Below are 18862 nucleotides of genomic sequence, written 5' to 3'. Positions count from 1 at the left end.
GAGTTTGTTCCTTTGCTTTCCAAAAACAATCCAAGTCATCAGCCTGCAAGGTCTGAGGAGGTCAGCAGGTGGGGTCTGTCAGGTGGGGTCACGGTTTGCATCAAAAGTCCTCTGAAGTCATGCAGTGGTGATCGCTGTGGGGAGAACAGCTGTTCTTTCTGTCTCATCACTGTGTGTGTGTGTGTGTGTGTGTGTGGAGTGGGGTACCCCATCTCTTCTCATCCTTTGGAATTCTGATTCAGGAGAGCCAAGGGAAGTGAAGCCTGGGGTTGGGCAAAAGTCCCCCAAGAGCCCACCCAGCGTCCAGTTGAGAACCGCCATTCCAGAAAGGGTCTTTGAAGACGTGCCACAGGTGTGTTTGCCGTGGGAATCTCCTTTGCCAAGGGGACAGTTTGGAAAGGCAAACCCACTGAGCCATGTATCATGGCATATGTAGAATTTGTTCCTTTTAGCAGCCTCACCGGACCATCTCTTGTTCTAGTTCGTTGGAAATGATCTGTTTTCCGTTGGCCAGGGTCCTGTGTTTTGGCCTGTGGCATGGGGCTGCTTGGAAGGAAGTCGATATGGTTGGTTTGGGATTCCACGGTTGGTCTTCCCAGTGGCTTTCCTTGTGTTATCTCAGATCCCCCGTCAGTCAAGGGAGGGAGAGCCACAAGGTGACAGGTTCCATTTTACTCCAAGAAGAGCATTTTGGTGTTAAAGAGAACAGAATAAGGGTACACCTCTTTCATCCAACATGGAGAAATGAGGGGTTCTGTGGAAGTTAGTTTCCTGTCCAACCTTGAGAAAAGTTACCCTTTGATGGTCACAGTCCTTAAAACAATACCTTCTTTCCTATGTTAATTGAAGAGGATGAGGCATAATTTATTGCTTGATCTCAATCATTCATATCTGATCTGTTTTCTTGCTATATTGTAGTGTTCCCTCCCAGCGCACAAGGCCACGGAAGGCTCTCTGCCCCTGCATAGGCACACGGCAGCACCCCCACTTTTGGAAAAAACTTTTTTCTCTCGGTCATTCTGCCTACCGCCATATTTTGCCATATTCTGTCTGTGTGCTTGCTTCTAGAAACGTTACCCTTTAGCTTTCATTTGTGGATTCTTGGGGCTGGGGCGGTCTTAGTGTCTTGAGTGAAAGAGTTAGTTGGGTTGGAATAAGGGTGCTAAGACCATAAGGCTTCTGTTTGGTTTGCTTAGAAGCTGTTCTTGGCTGGCTTTCTGGCCCTTGTCTGCCTGTCCGCCCCCACCGTGGAGGCACTGTTCTGGGTTCATGATGCGCTAACTTGGGTGTAGTCCCCATGCCTGTCTGAGCCCCACAAGAGGTCAGGAGGCAGGTGGTCACTTGTGACTCTCACAGCTGGGACAGTCAGGCCTTTCGCTAGTGCAGCAGGGCCCATGCCTTTTGCCTGTCACTTCCCTCGCCGCAAACACGACCATGTCCAACACAGGGTGTTGGGAGGACCCATTGGGAATGAGACCTTTAAGCCACTTTGAGTTCCTTTTATCTGTTAGGGATCCACAGTGCTTTCTTTTTTGAATGGTTACAGGGAGGGATAGGAAGGAACGAGTAACTTCTTCCTGGCACTGGCCCCACCCCTCCCCCTTCATCAGCCCCTTCCCAGAAGAACTTTCTCAATTTGTCATTTTAGAGATGACTTGAAAGTTCTCGCCCTTTACATGTCAGCGGAGACACCTGTGGACATGAAGCCCCGGCTAGCCCCTGACCGGGATCTGGGAAGGGTACCTTGGCTGGTCGGCTGTTCTAGGTCACTGGGATAGGGTGTGGGCTAGTAAACTGCACCTGGATATAGGGCCGGGAAAGGGCGAGCCCCTCGAAGCATCACTTTCTCTTTGGGGCATGTTAGGTACCCCTGGGTCCCGAGTGGTAGGACATCAGGGCCAAAGGCAAGTGCCTGGAAGGCTTGGGGCCCCAGGGCCTCAGTATTGGGTCTGACCTTCTTGACATCAGTGTTAGCGCACCTCGAGGCCTTCTCCCAGCCAGATGGGCAGGTCCTCCCTGAGCCACCGGCGCGGCTCTACCCATTGGGCAGGGTCATGCCAACTTGGGGCAGATACCTCATCAGTGTGGGGTCCTCCTCTCTCTGGAGCTGTTTGTCCAGGGCCACTTACCTCATGCAGACCACAGTGGGGGCAAAGAGTTCTCTGGAAAAAGAACCCGTCCTCTGGATGGTGGGTGGGGGTGGGGGTCCTCTGGGTCTCGGGCTGCCAGGCGCTGGGCGTCCCTGGGCCATCCTGCTCCTGAAGGCTTGGCGCGCACGGAGAGCCCGGGCTGTGCGAGCCACTTTCTGGCCGGCTGGCCCAGGGTGGGTGTGATCTGCCCGGTGGCGGGCAGGTCACCCGGGATTCCCAGGGCTGGGATTAGAACCCTCTTCAGAGCGCTGCCAATTGTGGGCCTCGCACAGATGAGAGCAGGGAGCAGGCGAGAAATAAAGTGTGTGGGGGATGAAAAGCTGCACTGAACCGCTTTCAGCCCATTGTTCTTCTGGGGAGGCTTAGCGGGGATAAGAGGGTAGCAGGCCCCTTTGAAATTTCCTTGAACAAGTGAATAGGAACGCCCCATAAAGCATGAAGAGAGCCCTGGCTGTTTCTCCCTGTCACAATGGGCGGCTCGGGCTGCCAGGGGCTGGGGAGTGGGGCTGGCCGTCCTGCTGGGGGGTGGGGAGGGGACCCGGCCGGGGAGGGGGAGAGGGGGTCACAGGCGGCCTTCAATAGACTCCAGAAGGTTGGAGTTCATTAGACACAAGCCCGGGAAGCAATTGTCTCATTTGCGACAGGACCAATTAAGTCCCGGGGGCCTTTGCCAGAGGGCCCGAGTGGAAGCTGGGCAGGGCTGGCTTGCCCTGGTTGTTCCAGGGAGCCCTGGGCTGGGGGCCCTGGAGGTACAGAGCTGCCGGGGGCTCCAGAGAGATCCCTGCCTCCCTCCAAAGCCCACTGCTGACTTCTGTTTTCCTGCTAAGGAAAATGCCTGTTAAAGATGGCTGGGGATTTGGGCCTTCCTGGTAGGCCTCGGAGAAGGCGGCGTTATGAGCCTGTTACTCTGAAACCACCGTTCTCAGAAGAAATCGCTTTCTGTTTTTTTCGGTGTATGTGCGGGGGCAGTTAGCTGCCAGTCTCCCCGAAGTCCTAAAGCCCCGTGCCTCGGGGTGCCAGGCACAGGGGCCCGGGGGGCCATCCTGCAGCATCGGGCCTGGGAGGGTGCTGCCGGGGCCGGCGCCGCCCAAGTGTGGCTCCTGTAACCGGGGCGCAGCCAGGAAGCGTGGAAGCGACGCCTGCGACACAGGGGCATCTCTTGGGTGTCTTTGTCTTTGTGCAGAGCTGCTGTTGGAGTTAGGATTGGCCCGGCGTGGAGGCTGCTTCCGCTCTGGCTGTCACGGGACCAGCGCGAGAGCCCGGCGTGGCGGCTCCTGCCGAAGGGTGGAACGGGTTCTTTTCTTTATTGACTTGTATTTCCTTATATCTTATTCATGGGTTTACTCTGGGCACCAGGAAAGGCCCCCGAGTGAAGTTCAGATCTGATCTGATCTTACAAAACCAGGCTTTTGATGTCGGCTGCGATCAGAGGCTGCCTTCTGAGTGGTTGCCAGATGGGAGCGGGAGTGGCCCCGTGTGTGAGCGAGTCGCTTACCGCGAAGCCTCGGGAGGACGGTGCTCCGGTGAGGCTGGGCGCAGCGGAGTCTGCAGGCCAGCTGATGGGCTTGGCTTACGTGGCAGCGGAGTGGAGTCCACGCTTCAAGACCAGTGCTCCCCAGAAATGGCTGGGCCCAGCAAGTGGGCTCATTAGCTAAAATGCTTATAATTAGCGGAGGATGGTGTAGGGACCAGAACTCAGGCACTTGGCAGCTCACTGTGCTGAAGGTCCAGGAGACGATGGATCGTGAAGGTCTAGAGCCAGAGTCCGAGGCAGAGCGGCCCTCTTCTGGAGTACATGGCTGTCGGGAAGAAGATTCTTGGCTGGTCGGGGGATAAAGCCCTGTTTCCGTGAAGGCGCCTGTTCATAAGCCTCCTCGAGCCTAAGTTGCGCTCTCTCTTCTCAGCCTCGGTCACAGGTTTCCTGTCCTGAGTTTGGCTCCTTCAGCTGCCCTGGGGGCGGTGCTGAAATCATCTGTTCTTCTGCCTTCAGTTGGCCAGGCACCTGCTCCTCCCCGCCTCCCCCTTTCTGTATGTACCTACCCCAGTTCTCCTCTTTCTTCTGCTTTGTACGGAAAAAGCAAGAGGTATCAAAAACCTTACCTCGGACTTCCGTCTGGGTGGAAAGGGGAAGAGCAGAGGCTCTAGAGGACACTTGAGGACAGAGTCTTGGGGGGAGACGAGTGGGGACCTCCTCTCAGGCTCTTGAAGTCTTCCCCGTGTCACAGGGAAGTCTGTGGGGTGCTTGACTCCTGTCCCCCCACCCCCCACCAAACTGTCAGGAAGAGGCTTGGAGCAGAGGCCAGCCACCCTTTGGAAGCCTGTAGAGGTGTTGCTGGTCAGGAGAGAGTCATGGGCGTTATTTGTGGGACAGCCCTGGCTTAATAGAAGTGGTTTAGATCCGTGTGAGACCCAACCTGGAGGACCCCCATGGTCACCCTTACCCCTCAAGGAACATTAGGCAGGAGACAAGGGGATCCTCACTGTGACTTGGCGTGCCTCATAGCCAGGGAGTACCAAGTGGTGGGGTACTATGTTCCAGAATGTTCCCCAAGTCTTCCATTCGCCCCTTCAGAGTGTCATGTGACTTCATGGGGCTTAGGAAACGAGCCTTCAGGAAGCTTGACTCCTCCAGGTAGGTTGGGAGGGGTAGTTGGCTGAGTTAAGGACACCTGTTCGGGAGTCTGGCTGTGGCTCAGATTTGGGATCCTGGGTCTCATTGCTACTGACTGACCCCACAAGAGCTACAGAGGGTCTCTGACCATCTGTAAAACTGGGTGAATTCAGGATGAAGTTGGAGTATACGTACCTCGGGGCAGGCCACCTCACGTAGGACTCAGCCCCTTGGGTGGCATCTGGTTCCTGGTCAAGCCAGGCATGCTCGTGGGCGCCCAGTTTTCTCCCATCTTGTAGGTGATCCCAACGTGAAAACATTGAGGTTTGGTAAATATATACCCGGTGGTTCAGTAAGTTTCAGAACTTAGACCCTTTTATCCCACCTGGCCTTCGAGGGCCTGGTCAAGTGCGTAGGGTGCTGTCTTGGACACGGAGTCTGCGCTAGTTGCCTGGTGTGCTGTCTCTGGCCCTCTTGCCCTTTCTCTGGGATGGGACTCACCCTCGTGTGCATATTCCTGCTTTAGGTATATTTTTAAAAAGATCTGTAGAGAGAGATAGCGTGCGCACAAGTGGGGGAGGGACAGGGACAGAGGGAGAGAATCTGAAGCAGACTCCTGCTGGGCAAGCTGCCCCATGCGGAGCTGGGTCCCCAAACCCCTGAGATCAGGACCTGAGCCAAAATCAAGACTCGGGCGCTCAACCGACTGAGCCCCCCAGGTGCCCCCCTGCTTTAGATAACTGACACCTTTTCTCCCCCTGTACCTTCAGTATAACGGTCCTTTCTGGGCTGATTCCTAGCCAAGCTTGGGTAACTGACCTCAGGGATGTATGGATCGGCCATGATCTGTGTCATCTCCTGTGATCTGGCTTAGGTCAACAGATTTCTGGAAAAGGCAGCTGCTTGGAATTCTAGGGCATTACAGATGAGGAGGAGCTAGAGGTCAACTGGTTCCCCTGGGCTGCTCCTGGGTATTTTTAGGCATTGCTGATTTTCACCCACGGCTGGTGAGCCAGAGATGTTTTTCTTCCTTCCACCCAGTGATGAACAAAATGCCAGGAAAAGGGAAATAACCAAATACCTAATTTCAGTATTTACAGCCTCCAAGCATGATTCACTATGAGAATGTTGGAATGAGGCTTTGTCGATAGTGACCACTGGAAGGGCCGACAGTGGGGGAAAGAGTCACACCTTGACCATGGACTGCTTTCAAGCATGAAATTTGGAAAAAAAAAAAAAAAAATCATAGCCTCTCCAGGTCATGTCTTAGTGAAGACGGGCTGGGGTGGAGGCTTTACTTTACTTTTCTTACCTTCTCCACTTGGGTCTTTTTTGTTGTTTTTTTTTTGTTGTTGTTGTTTTGGTGGGGGGAATATAATGATGAGAGACATAGGGGCTCATCCTGCCTGCAGGTCTTTACTCAAAGGTCACCTTCGCAGTGAGGACTTGGTTGGCACCCCCTCCCCAGCCCCCCGCATATAACTGGAACTCCTTCACCGCCCCCCTCCCCATCCTTTCTTTCTGTTCTGTCCCTGTATTTTGGCCCACTGCTTTAACACTTTCTAACATGCTGTAGAATTTTGCTTTGCTATTTTCCACTTCCGGCGTACCACCTGTTAGAATGTAAGCTTTGTGAGAGCAGTCGTCTGCGTCTTCATCCCCTTCTGTCCCTGCTGTGTCGCCCGGCGCCTGGAGTAAGGTCTCACGTAGTAGGTGCTCACATACTTGAAATTGCCCGGAGTGCCACATAGTAGGTGCTTTTTCCTCTATGCCCACATTGGTCATGTGTCCGTGGGAATTCCTTCGTTTGGAGGGGGGCAGTTAGCAGGGTTTGGAGCCGAGGGATGGAAGGATCCCAGAGATACTCTTGTGGGTGATTTATGAAAGGAAGACATTTGGAAACAGGCGGGGGCTTAACTGTCGGAGAAGGATGCACCGCGTCACTAGGGCCTGGCTCAGCTTTCTGCAGGCCTGGTCCCTCTTCCTGCAGTGTTTTGCCCTGGTGTGCTCCAGAGGGGCCTGAGTTTCTCCCACGTGTACCGCCTGTGAGATGAAACGGGGAGCCATCACTCTGGGCTGGCTGGAGTGTAACCATTTCCCAGGCAGAGCTTGTAGGAGGACCTCACCGAGCTCTTTCCAAGTTGTTGGTCCTGAATCTGAGAGGGAGCCAAGTTGCCAGAGGTGGCTGATGGGCAGGGGCTTGGCAGCTGTAGCTGGGATTGGTCTTTCCCCTTGGGGCCAGAGGTGGCTGATGGGCAGGGGCTTGGCAGCTGTAGCTGGGATTGGTCTTTCCCTTTGGGGATAGTAGCTGTGGGGCCCAGGACGGGGGCACAAGTGTGTGGAGGCGTGCAAGGGCCCTCTCCACCCCTGGGTCTCGGGAGGGCTTGGGACTTAGCCCACGTGCTGAAAGCATCCTTGTGAGCCTGTGGGTTCTGTCTTTTCCCTTCCCTTAGAGATGGAATCCCTCCTTACCGTGTGGGGAGTAAGAAACAGCTCCAGAGAGAAATGCATCGCAGTGTGAAGGCCAATGGCCAAGTGTCTCTACCTCATTTCCCGGTGAGTACTGTCTGGAAGGGGAAGGCAGGTGTTTTTGGTCATGTTGAGTCTTGCAGAAGAGGGATGGGAGATGGAGGGGGGCAGGTGTAGGGTCAGAGGAGCAGCAGTGCCTGGGGTCTGCTGGGGGAAAGGGAAGGAAAGGGGCAACCAGGCAAGAGGTGTTGTTACCTGGTTCCTCGGGCTGTGATGCTGAGCGAAGCTTGAGACGACCTCCTTGAACTCCTTCCTGAACCTCCTTGAACATTTTCTCAATTCAACAAAGAAGATTCTTTCCAAAGAAGAAACACAGCAGTTCTCTCGCAGAAACCAAGCAATGGTGGGAGTTAAGCCATGCTTCCTTCCACCGGTTCCCACTAGAATGGAGGCCCCCCGAGGGCAGGGAGTTTTGTCTGTTCCACGAAATGCCCTGTACACAGGGACTGTGGCTGGTGCATAACAGGTGCTTACTAAAACGTGCTGATTGACTGCGTGCGTGAGGAGGAGGCAGGCATCTCTGCCTCCCACAGAAGGAAAAGTGCATCCCTGGGTTGTGTCTCCTGTTGACTTCCAAAGCCCCGGCAAGCAGCTGTCCTGTCTTGTCTGTTCCCAACCCCACAACTTGGCTTAGTACCTCCTGTTGGATCTGCACCTCATAAATGCTGAATGAATGAAGCCTTTGGAAGTTAGGATCTCGTGAGCCGCTTCTCCCTGTGATTGACAGGAGAGGCCAGCATGGCGTAAAGATCCTTTCCTTGTATCTCCTCTTCCGTTTCCAAGGCCCGGAGGGCGGCCAGCATGTGGCCCCCCTAAACCCAGCAGAGGCCCCTCGTCTGTGTTTTAGGAGCTGTGCTTTTTGCAACACGCTGAGATCCAAGGCTGCAAGAGTACTGTCCTTAGGGAGGGGAGGGGAGTGCCGAGCTCTGAGCGGCACCTGCGTTCGCGAATCCCTCCTGCCCGCCTCCGAGAATGCCATTGGCTCATCAGTGACGTTGCGTTCCGGAAATGAACACGTCCAGTTGCTGATTCGACGTTGCGGGGAGTGCGTGGGTTACTGTCGCTTAGAGCAGCTCCTCTCTGAAAGCCCCTGACCGTCCAGAGGGGACTTGGTCCGAAAATTTAGCATATTAACAACGCTTTCCTGGGGCCCTTCAGCACCCCCCCCAATAATGTTACCCCACAAACACAGCGGTATTGGGGACACAGGTTCTTTTCTGGGCAGGCTTCGGGGGTGCAGAGGAGTATGCGTGTGAATAAAAAATTCTACCGCCCACACTTGCACGTTAGGTGATTTTGTCCTGGGGCGTGCAGATCGACTTTCTCCATAAGGCAGAGCTTTGATCTGGGCCGAATGGAGCCAGCCTGCCTGAGAACAGCCTGTTCCTGGGGGGCCTTTCTCTCCGCCCCACCCCCAGACATGGTTCTCTGGCCCTGTGGGTGCCCGTCACCGGGGTGAGCCGTGCTCAGCTGCAGGGGGATCACAGACCTTAACAGGTCAGCTTTCTGCCCCCCCCCCCCAACCTCATCCTGAAGGAAAGGGCAGAGCAAGAGGGCCATTGAGGAAGGAGGAGGCCGACCGCCAAGGGGCAGCGGTGGCGGGAGGACCGGAGGACGTAGAACCGGGCGGTGGGAGTCCTCTGTTTGCTGCTTTTGGCAGGCACCCTAGGTGCCTTTTTATATTCTGTACTTGATTTGGAGATGTTCCCTTTTCCCTTGATAGATCAGCTTCAGGCAGCCCAGCGCAGCGGTGCTCTGCTAGCCCGCAGCATCTTTCTTCATTTTCTGTACAAAGAGCCGGGGAGGAGGGGCGCGGAGAGCCGGGGAGATCTAGGACAGTGTTGAGACAACACCACCTCAGAGGTGCGCAGTGTGCGGCCACGAAATAAATTACCACTTCTTCTGATCCGGCTGTGTGACTCCCTTTTTTTCCTGCCCCCCCACCCCCCACGGCCCCCACCTCCCTTCCAATCTTTTTTTTTTTATTATTTTTTTGTAATTTCCAGTTCCCTTTCTGTTTAGACTCTACTTTTTATTCCTTGAGTTGGTCCCTCTCCCCTCCCTCCCCACTGCAGAGGGCTGCCTTTTTTTTTTTTTTTTTTTTTTTGATGTTTGACAACAGTCTTTGAAGATTTTCTACTTCAGAGTAGCTACTGATGGGCTGGTTGTACTACAGAGAGAACAAGCCGGGCCTCTCGGAGTGCGACCAACTGCTCCTGCCCAAGGCAAACGCTGGTGGGGACCATGGCTCTCCATGAGGCCGCGGCGCCAGCGCATAAAGCTCCCGAGCAGCCTGGGCGCTGCGCCCGCCGCTCTCCGCCCGCCTGTCCGTCCGCCCTTGCAGCTCTGGCCGTGGACGTGGCTGTGGTTGTGGCTGTGGCCGTTGCCGCCAGGCCCGGGAAGCTCCGGTGTGCACCGCGTGCTGGCCCCGCTGAACATGCCTCGCGTCTTCCCTCCCCTTGCCCCGTAGAGAACCCACCGCCTGCCCAAGGAGATGACCCCCGTGGAGCCTGCCACCTTCGCAGCCGAGCTCATCTCCAGGCTGGAGAAGCTGAAGCTGGAGCTGGAGAGCCGCCACAGCCTGGAGGAGCGCCTGCAGCAGATCCGAGAGGTAGTGCGGGGCCCCGTCCACTCCCCGGGGAGACCCGCGCCCCGCTGTCCGCACCCCTCCGCTGTCCCCGCGAGACGTGGTGCCGCCCCTCCCCGTGACCCACTGACGACCCAGGCTGGCCCCTCCTGCTTACGGGTTCCCTCCCCTTTCTGCCGCCTGACCCTCAGGATGAAGAGAAGGAGGCCTCCGAGCTTGCGCTGAGCTCCAGGGACGGGGGGTCCGCCCCGCACCCTCTCTCCCTCCTGCCCTCCGGCAGCTATGAGGAGGACCCGCAGACCATTCTGGACGACCACCTGTCCAGGGTCCTCAAGACCCCCGGCTGCCAGTCCCCGGGTGTGGGCCGCTACAGCCCTCGCTCCCGCTCCCCTGACCACCACCACCACCATCAGCCGTACCACCCCCTGCTCCCACCTGGGGGCAAGTTGCCCCCCGTGGCTGCCTCGCAGGCCACTTGCCCCCTCCTCGCAGCCAAGGGCTTCGTGACCAAGCAGACCACCAAGCATGTCCACCATCACTACATCCACCACCACGCCCTCCCCAAGACCAAGGAGGAGATCGAGGCGGAGGCCGCCCAGAGGGTGCGCTGCTTCTGCCCCGGGGGCGCGGAGTATTACTGCTACTCCAAGTGCAGGAGTCACCCCAAGGCACTGGAGCCCCCGCAGGCGGAGCAGTTTGGGTAAGTGTCGGGCAGACCAGGGTATCCCCTTGGGGCTATCTCTCCCACCCAGGGACCCGGCAGGTGCGAGGTTGGGGGGGGCTGCATCGGAGGTCATAGGCAATTAGCTTCCAGGAGGGAGGCTCAGGGTTGGGGGGGGGAGTGGGCAGGGGGAGCAGGTGCATGGGTCTTTCGTGTCTCCCCGCTGCTCGCCGACCTGCCCCATTCGAGGCGCCCCAGAGATGTGACGTGGCCTCGGGGCTGGGTGTGGTTCTTGGTTCCCCGCAGCAGCAGCCGAGGCAGTACCCTGCCCAAGCGCAGCGGGAGAAGCGTGGAGCCGGGCCTGGCCCCGCCCGCCAGGGAAGGAGGGGCGTCCGGCGGAGCAGGGGCCCTGCAGCTTCCAGGGGAGGAAGGAGACAGGTCGCAGGATGTCTGGCAGTGGATGCTGGAGAGTGAGCGGCAGAGCAAACCCAAGGCCCCTAGGTAAAGAGCACCGCCGCCGCGGCTGGGGTCACGGGCATCCCTGCGCAGGTATTGTGGGGTGGCCGTTTCTGCAGTTGGCCGAAAACATGGGACCCTGTGCTCCTGCCATCTTCATATTTAAACGCCGGACTGAGCAGATCGCAAAAATGCCCTGTTTTGGCACCGCCCTCTGTCTGTGTGATGATAGGATCTTTTTTTTTTTTTTTTCTTTTTGAAGGCAGGATAGAGAAGTTTCTACTGAAGTCATCGTCTCCAGTTTTTCTAACCCCTTTTCTTTCCTTCTGCTCTCTCTCTCTCCTTTACCCAGTGCCCAAAGCACAAAGAAGGCTTACCCGCTGGAGTCCGCCCGTGCGCCCCTAGCCGAGCGAACCGGCCGGCACCACCTGCTGGGGGCCAGCAACGGCCACCCCCGCGCCACCCCCCGAGCCCACCCGTTCACCCAGGACCCCGCGATGCCCCCCCTGACCCCGCCCAACACGTTGGCGCAGCTGGAGGAGGCCTGCCGCCGGCTGGCTGAGGTGTCCAAGCCCCCCAAGCAGCGGTGAGTAGTGGCTGCGCAGAGGTGGGGGCAGAGGCGGGGGCAGAGGTGGGGGCTGGGGCTGCGGCAGGGAAGGGCCTTCTCTGCCTGCGTCTGGAGTGACGCTCAGCAAGGAGGGGTGGCTTCTGGCCACAGACCGGTCACCCTCCCACCCTCAAGAAATTGTTCTTTTAATTCTGTTTGTTCTGAAGAGCTATCCGGGCTCTGTGTTAGACGAGGCAGCCAGGAGGACAGTGAATGTCTGTCCCTCTTTACAAATGCCGGGATCCCGCAAGACTGGGTAGATGAGCGTGAGACGCCTTGACAGGTGGAGGATCCAGAGCTTCGGCCCTTTGCCTGGGCGCGTATCGCCCAGTCCCTGGGCTCCCAGGGGGCTTACGGAGGCTGCTCCCCGCGGATGGAAGTTGGGTCTACAGAGAGAGCCCAGAGCGCCAGGCTTTTCTGCCTGCTCCCCGGGTGCCTGCCTCTGAGTCCTCCACTCCCACTGTGTCCTCAGGTGCTGTGCGGCGGGTCAGCAGAGGGACAGGAATCACTCCGCCGCGGGTCAGGCGGGAGCCCCGCCCTTCTCCAGCCCCAGCCTGGCTTCGGAAGAGTGAGTGTCTTTACCTGACCTTGCTGAGAAGCCCCCGCGTGGTTTATATTTCGGGGCCTTGACTCCCCGGCCTTGGGGTTCCTGGAAATCTCTAGTTTATAAAAGTCCCCTTGTGAACAGTAGCCACAGGGAAAGGTCAGTGCGGCTACGGCTGGGAGGCGGGTCTTGGAAACCCCGCCAACACTAGGAGATGCCTTGGGACGCGTACACAGGTGTTCCTTCCCGAAGTTTCGAATGGCTCAGGGCTCCTGGGCACATGCTCATCAAAAGCTGGGACGGGCAGTCATTAGCAGATGGATAAGAGAGGGTCCCCGACCCTGGATGGAAACGTTGCCCTCATTCAGCTTGCAAACTAGCAAGCTGGAAATGTGTGGTCACGTGGAGCAGGAAGGTGCTTCTCCACCATTGCAGAGCTCCAGGACCATCTTCGTCCTTTGGCTTGGGGAGAACTCTGTGTCTTCCCCCGCGGTGCCATGGTTCTTCCCGTCAGGTCACACTCTTGCCCAGTGGGCGGAGAAGCCTGGCTCCGGTGAATTCCGGGATGGTGCATTTAGAGGGAAATCGGCTACAGGGGTCTCGATAATTCAAGTTTTCTTCCTTAGCTGGTTCATCTTGAGCAGTGAGCCGTGTCTGACGGCCTGCACCAGCTGCCACCCTTGCCCTGTCGTTTCTCATCAGTTGGCCTTAAGTGCACCGGCCCTCCAGGCCTGCAGCTTTTTTGTTTTTTTTTTAAAGCCACTCTGCGAACTCTAAATAAACGAGGGAGGTCAAAAGGATTGAGCTTCCCCTCCCGGTGGGCTCTGGTGTCCATGTCATCCCCAGAGATGCTCTGGGTTTGTCTCTACAGCATTCCCACGCCGGGCTGAGTGGACCCGAGGCTCTGTGGCAGCCTCTCCCCTCGTCTTCCTTGGCAAGCCCAAAAGAGACCCCATTTGGTGGTCGTGAGGGGAACAATAGCAGTGTGTACCAGCCAGAGGAGATCGGCCCTTCCTGGGTGCCCCAAGCTGATGACCTGGACTGTGCCCCCAGAGTGGCTGCCTGCGTGACCTGGGGGGAGGGGAGGCACACCCAGGCTCCCTTGGAGCTCACGGGTGCAGCCTTACTTTCTTTAAGGAGAACATGTTGGAGAGCCTCTGTGTGTGTGTGTGTGTGTGTGTGTGTGTTGTGTGTGCGCGGGCGTGTGTGTTGTGTGTGCCCTTGTGTGTGCCCTTGCCGGCTTCGAATGCTAAACTTGTTGCATTCCATCTTCTTTTCTCAGTCACAAAGAGCCAAAGAAGCTGGCGGGGGTCCACGCGCTCCAGGCCAGCGAGTTGGTTGTCACATACTTTTTCTGTGGAGAAGAAATTCCATACAGGAGGATGCTGAAGGCTCAGAGCCTGACCCTGGGCCACTTTAAAGAGCAGCTCAGCAAAAAGGGAAATTATAGGTAAGAGCCCTGCGGTTTCTGCTGCCCTGCATTCTGTGTGCTCAGGACCAAGAGCCAGAGTCGCATCCCTGGCCTGGCCAGACCCGGGAGGGGGCTCAGGAGGTGCTCAGGGAGGCCCCCCAGGCTGCCTGGCCCTTCTGTTCCTTCTCATTTCCTCTCTCCCCTCACCACCGACAGAAATAACAACGGAGCAGCAGGGAGGCCGCTGGGAGGGCTCTGTGGGGACCTGCACGGGCTTTTCCTACCAGGTGAATGAGACTCTGAAGGAGAAAGGGGGCTTGGCCAGGAGAACTGAACTCTGGCCGTCTCGTGGAGGCCCTTCCCGAAAGGCAGCGAGCAGTGTGTGTTGGGGAGAGACAGACGGACGGACCGATGAGCAGGCTTGGGTGTAGGAGAGACTGACTGTCCACACTGAAGGCCTGGGGAAGGGCAGAGGCCATTGCCTGGAAATAGAGACAGCCTTCTCCTCCCTCAGCCTTTCTCCCCGAAGAGCTGCCTCGCGACGTGGGTCCTGAGAAGGAGAAATGCTCTTGTGTCATAACTGAGAGGGGACAGCCCTGTGGGTGGGGACTGGGTGGACAGGGCCGGCCAGTCTTCCTGGGAAGGCCACTTGCCCTCCTTCCAGCCCTCTTCTCCCTGTCTGTGCAGTGGAGCCGCCTGCCTGGCCTTCTAGGGCCCCAGAGAGGATTCCGGAGCGGGGGCCACTTCTTGGTTCCTCCCCGGGAACGCGGGGTGGGTGATGACTCCACTTGTGTTCCTCAAGTCCTTGCTGCTCCTCCGTGATGGCCTTCATCCCGGGGACGTGCGTGGGCTCTGCTCTAGCTCTGTCTTGGGTTGTGGTGCACAAGACGGGTGTGTGCGTGTGCGCATGGGTGTACACACACAAGGTGTTGCACGCTCACTTTAAGGAGGGGCCCAGTAGGTGCTCCGAAGGTGCCAGCCCACCCCACCTGGAGCCTGAGGCAGGCGTGGAGAACTGTCCCAGGATTGCGCGACCCGCCGGGGGGGCCTGGCTCCAGGGCCCCGAGACTGCGTCCCTTCCGGAGCTGCCCTGCGCGGAGACCTGGGTTCCCGAGTGATTCCTCCTGCAGGGAAGGGCTGGGGCTCAGGGGCGAGGACCCCTGAGTGACGAAGGTGCTGGGCGCGGAGCTGGGCAGTAGAGCTCTCCGCGCGACACCAGGCCAGAGACGACTCTGAAAATGTGTCAGGGGTTGGGGAACAGGCCTGGCTGCTCTGCTGCTGCTTTTTCTTCTTCCTCCTCCTCCTCTTCCTCCTCTTCTTCTTCTTCTTCTTCTTTTTTTTTTATCTTGAACAGACACAAGGTGAAACTAATTACACAAGTGTGCCCCTCCAGGGATTCATTTTGATCTCAGCTTTGACTCGGCTGGACTTTGAGTGTACCTGCAGGTGACCTTCGGGAGAGAAGGGCGCGGGTGCGCCAAGCCGGGGCGGCAGGGGAAGCTTCGTGCTCAGCCGCTCCGGCCACATCTGGCTCTGATTGTTTTTTCTAAGGCGCACTTAATAAGCCCGGCTTTGAAGCCCGGGACTCCCCTTTAATGCACAAAGCTTGCACAAATGGTTGACTCTCAGAATTCTTTCCTGATTGGATCAGGCTGTGGCCAGACCCTTCCCGGCCGCCTTATCTCTCTGTACTTGCTCTCCGGCCCGAGCTGGCTCGCGGAGGCACGGGGTGCCAGGCCTGGCCCTCCCAGTGGGGGTGATGCCCCGTCCTCCCGTGTGCGCTCCCCCTCACCCACCCCCCCATAAAAAGCCTGGCCAGGATGGGGCCGTGGAGTTGGGGGGGGGCCTGGGGGGCACTGAGTAATCGCAATATGGCAGGGGTTCAAAAGGAGAACAGTCTCTCCAGACGTGCCAGACACTGTTGGTGCCAGATGTCAGGAGAAAGCACTGTTTGCCACATAAAGCGTGTTGCATTGGAAAAGCCCGTTTCTTGGAGAAGATGAGGGCAGCGCAGTGCAGTGCATTTGAAGTCTCGGGGCTGGGGCTGAGGGAATGTGGCCTCTGTCCTCTCTGGAAGAGGTTGCAGTTCTGGAAAAGGTCACCGCATGTTTGTTCGGAGGGGCCGTGCGTGGAAGCCCAACTAGTAGAGCGGAGGGGTCAGAGCTGGGGGACTGGGGCACGACCAAGGGTGGCCTCGTGTCAGGAAGGGGATCCCCCCCCAGGCTCTGCGGGGTCCCCTGTGTATCATGTCCCTCCCCGTCCCTGCTCAGGCTCCCCAAGCACCCCGACCCGATCCCCTGGCTAAGAAGCGGTCACCCCGGCGCTGTGGCCTCGCTGGGAACCACTAACAGGGAACCTTGACTAAACCCAGCTGGTTCACTTTATTGAGCCTTATCTCCTGCGAAAGCATTTGGCTTGCCTTCATTAAAGAGGAAAGAAGTTGAGCTCTAACCAAGGGGAATTTTTTTTTTCTTTTAAATGAAAAGACAGAAACAAAAAAACAACTGTAACCCTGAGACACAATTAAATTTTTTAGAGAGCTGTCCCCTCCCCACCCCTCAGGACCAGGCCCCTCCCTCCACAAGCGGCCTTTATTGGCTGAAGGTGACAGCTTGCAGGGACAGGCTTAATCCTGAGGGGTCTCCCTGGAAGGGGGCGGGGGACGACACACAGCAGTTGCTTCTGAATGTGCCTCTCCTGAGAGAGGCTGGTCATTTGCGTCCACACAGTTAAACAGCCTTAGAAGAAAGAAGTCTGGGGGGGGGTGTGGATAAAAGGAACCTTTAATCAAGGGGCATAATGGAAGGGTCTTTAGTGTTTGACCCTGGAGGGGTGGGGTGGAAGGGCGGGGGAGGGAAATGGGAAGAAGAGGGGAGAGAGGCTGCGGCCAGGGGCTGTCTGCAGCCCTGGGAAGCAAGGTGGCGCTGGCCAGCCTCCTGCAGCCGCCTGTCCTATGGCTGTGCCAGGGTCAGGCCAGAGGAGCGGGCCTGTGGGCGCCGCGGGGTGGGGAGGACCGGAGGTGTCCGCCTTCCACAGACTTCTGCAGGCTCAGGGTGGCTGGGTCTGGGGCCTCTTGGAGGGGACACCCCCTCCCCACAACCTTGGTGGCTACTGCAAATGGACCATGCGTGCCTTGCCCTTCCCGCCCTTCTCCCCACACCCCTCCCCAAATGGGGAGAAAGCCTCAGGCCGCTCTCCTCTGCAGAGTGCGCTCTGCCCAGGGCGGCAAACGGCGCTGCGGGTTGCGGGTTGGCCTAAGTGTTCTGGGAGGAAGACTGCAGGCAGGAGGCTGCTTGGCCCCGTGCTCCCGGGCCCGTGTCCTGGGTGACCCCATTGCACCCCCCCAGGGTCCCTGTGCACACCTGACACAGCAGCACCCTCCGCACCCCTCCGTCCTCCAGGCTGACGTCTCGCCTGTCTCCTAAGCAAAGTAGAAAACGCACTTTTCACCAAGACGCTCTCTGGGTTTTCCTTTTAAGGTATTACTTCAAAAAAGCGAGCGACGAGTTTGCCTGCGGAGCCGTGTTCGAGGAGATCAGGGACGATGAGGCGGTGCTCCCCATGTACGAAGGCAGGATCCTGGGGAAGGTGGAGAGGATCGACTGAGCCTCAGTGGGGGTCGGGCCCTGGCGGGACTGCGGGGCCGCCCGCCCGCCCGCGCCCCCGGCCTTGGCCGTGACGGACCGCGATGAGATGTTTTGAAGGAAAACTAAACCAATGAAGAAGACAAAAATCCCGGGAAGAATTGGCCACTGGCCGCTCGGGGTGGGTGGGGAGGGTAGGGAGGTTGGTTTTCGTTATTCACGAGCTGGGTACTGAGATAAGAAAAGCCTGAACTATTTATTAAACACATGACCACTCTTGGCTAGTGAAGATACGGGCTGTATTGGAGAGACCGCCGCGCGTAGGTTAATAGATGACCGCCTGGGGATCTGAAAGCCACAAGCTGAGGACTGTGTATCGCTTCCCGGACCAGGAGCCCTTCCTGCTATTTATTGAACAATTGATTCCCCGCTCCCCCCACCCCCCAGTTAATGGATATGCTGCTTTAAACATGGAGGACGGGGGAGAGGGGACGTTTTCATCGTCCTGTCCAAACTTGAGAGTTGAGCTAGGGGTGCATTCATGATTTCTTCATTAAAGGGGGAATTACTGTGCTTGGCCCTGCATTTCTCCAAGTGAAGATAGACTTTTTAAAATGGTGCCCTACCATTGACACACGCAGAAAATTGGTGCATTTTCTTTCTGTGCTGCTCCGTTTTGTCGTAAAGGTCTTGAGGACTGACTTCTGTTGCAACGTCATTGCCATTTGGGGGTCATCGTGTGGGATGGGATCCACTGTGGGGCGGGAAGTGGGGTGGGAGCTTGATCTTGGGGACCCCAGATTTCCTCGGTAACTCCTAACTCCCCACCAAGGCTCGGCACCCAACTGCCGAGGCCTGCTAGAACCTTGGAGTTCAACTCGCGTTTGTGTTGAAACAATTCCTTGGAGTTTTGGTTGGTTGGGTTTTTGTTTTTTTTTTAACAAGTCTTTGGAAACCCTCCCCCCCCCTTACCCTGCAAAGAAGCAGACCGTTGTGGGAAGACCCAGCAGCACCCTTTCCTCCAGACCCCTTCATTTTGATGTTCGGGTTTTCGTGTTAAGTTAATCTGTACATTCTGTTTGCCATTGTTCCCTGTACTATACGTCTGTATATATTGTACGACAGAAGAGTGTTAATCCACTATCTCTAGTGCTTGACTTGAAATCAGTACAGTACCTGTACCTGCACGGTGTCCCGCTCCGTGTGTCGCCCTATATTGAGGGCTCCAACTTTCCCTTGTTTTTTGAAAGGGGTTTATGTATAAATATATTTTATGCCTTTTTATTACAAGTCTTGTACTCAATGACTTTTGCCATGGCATTTTGTTCTACTTATACTGTAAATTATGCATTATAAAGAGTTCATTTAAGGAAAATTACTTGGTACAATAATTATTGTAATTAAGAGATGTAGCCTTTATTAAAATTTTATATTTTTCAAAACGTTGGCTTTGTCTCTGAGTCCCCTGGGGCGGGAGCAAGGCAGAGGCAGCCTTCTGTGTGTGAACCCCTGTGCCGGATTTCCCACCTTGCTAGAGCCCACCTCCGACGGACCTGGACCTCTTCTCCCCCAAGGTGGTCCCGCCCTGGCACTTTGAAGAACCCGGTCTTCAAATCGCCAAACTTGCTGAGGATTTTCTCGTTGTCCTGCAGGCTATAGACCACGTCCTCTGACGTTCCCCTCCCCCCACCACCTCCTTTCACCTCTTCCTCGAAGGCGGGT

At 56.9% G+C, this 18862-nt stretch overlaps 1 protein-coding gene across 2 annotated transcripts in view; it reads left to right on the top strand.

Annotated features, from left to right (window-relative positions):
* The window catches only part of AXIN2 (axin 2), a 28269-nt gene extending 9687 nt beyond the window's left edge, over window positions 1–18582 (top strand). Inside the window, exons 3-10 of one of the 2 annotated variants that reach the window (XM_044247586.1) lie at window positions 7215–7317; window positions 9761–9901; window positions 10069–10577; window positions 10845–11039; window positions 11347–11580; window positions 12074–12169; window positions 13428–13595; window positions 17036–18582. In XM_044247586.1, the coding sequence (XP_044103521.1) occupies window positions 7215–7317; window positions 9761–9901; window positions 10069–10577; window positions 10845–11039; window positions 11347–11580; window positions 12074–12169; window positions 13428–13595; window positions 17036–17162 (1573 nt within the window). In that variant the 3' untranslated portion in view covers window positions 17163–18582. The remainder of the gene's footprint in view (window positions 1–7214; window positions 7318–9760; window positions 9902–10068; window positions 10578–10844; window positions 11040–11346; window positions 11581–12073; window positions 12170–13427; window positions 13596–17035) is intronic. The other variant, XM_044247587.1, reaches the window with a different exon arrangement.
* Window positions 18583–18862: the final 280 nt, after the last annotated feature.

Source organism: Neovison vison, chromosome 5 (assembly GCF_020171115.1).
Source record: "Neovison vison isolate M4711 chromosome 5, ASM_NN_V1, whole genome shotgun sequence".
Taxonomy (NCBI): Eukaryota; Metazoa; Chordata; class Mammalia; order Carnivora; family Mustelidae; genus Neogale; species Neogale vison.
The sequence above is the reverse complement of the archived record's forward strand: the minus strand, read 5'-3'. Positions and strand labels throughout refer to the sequence as shown.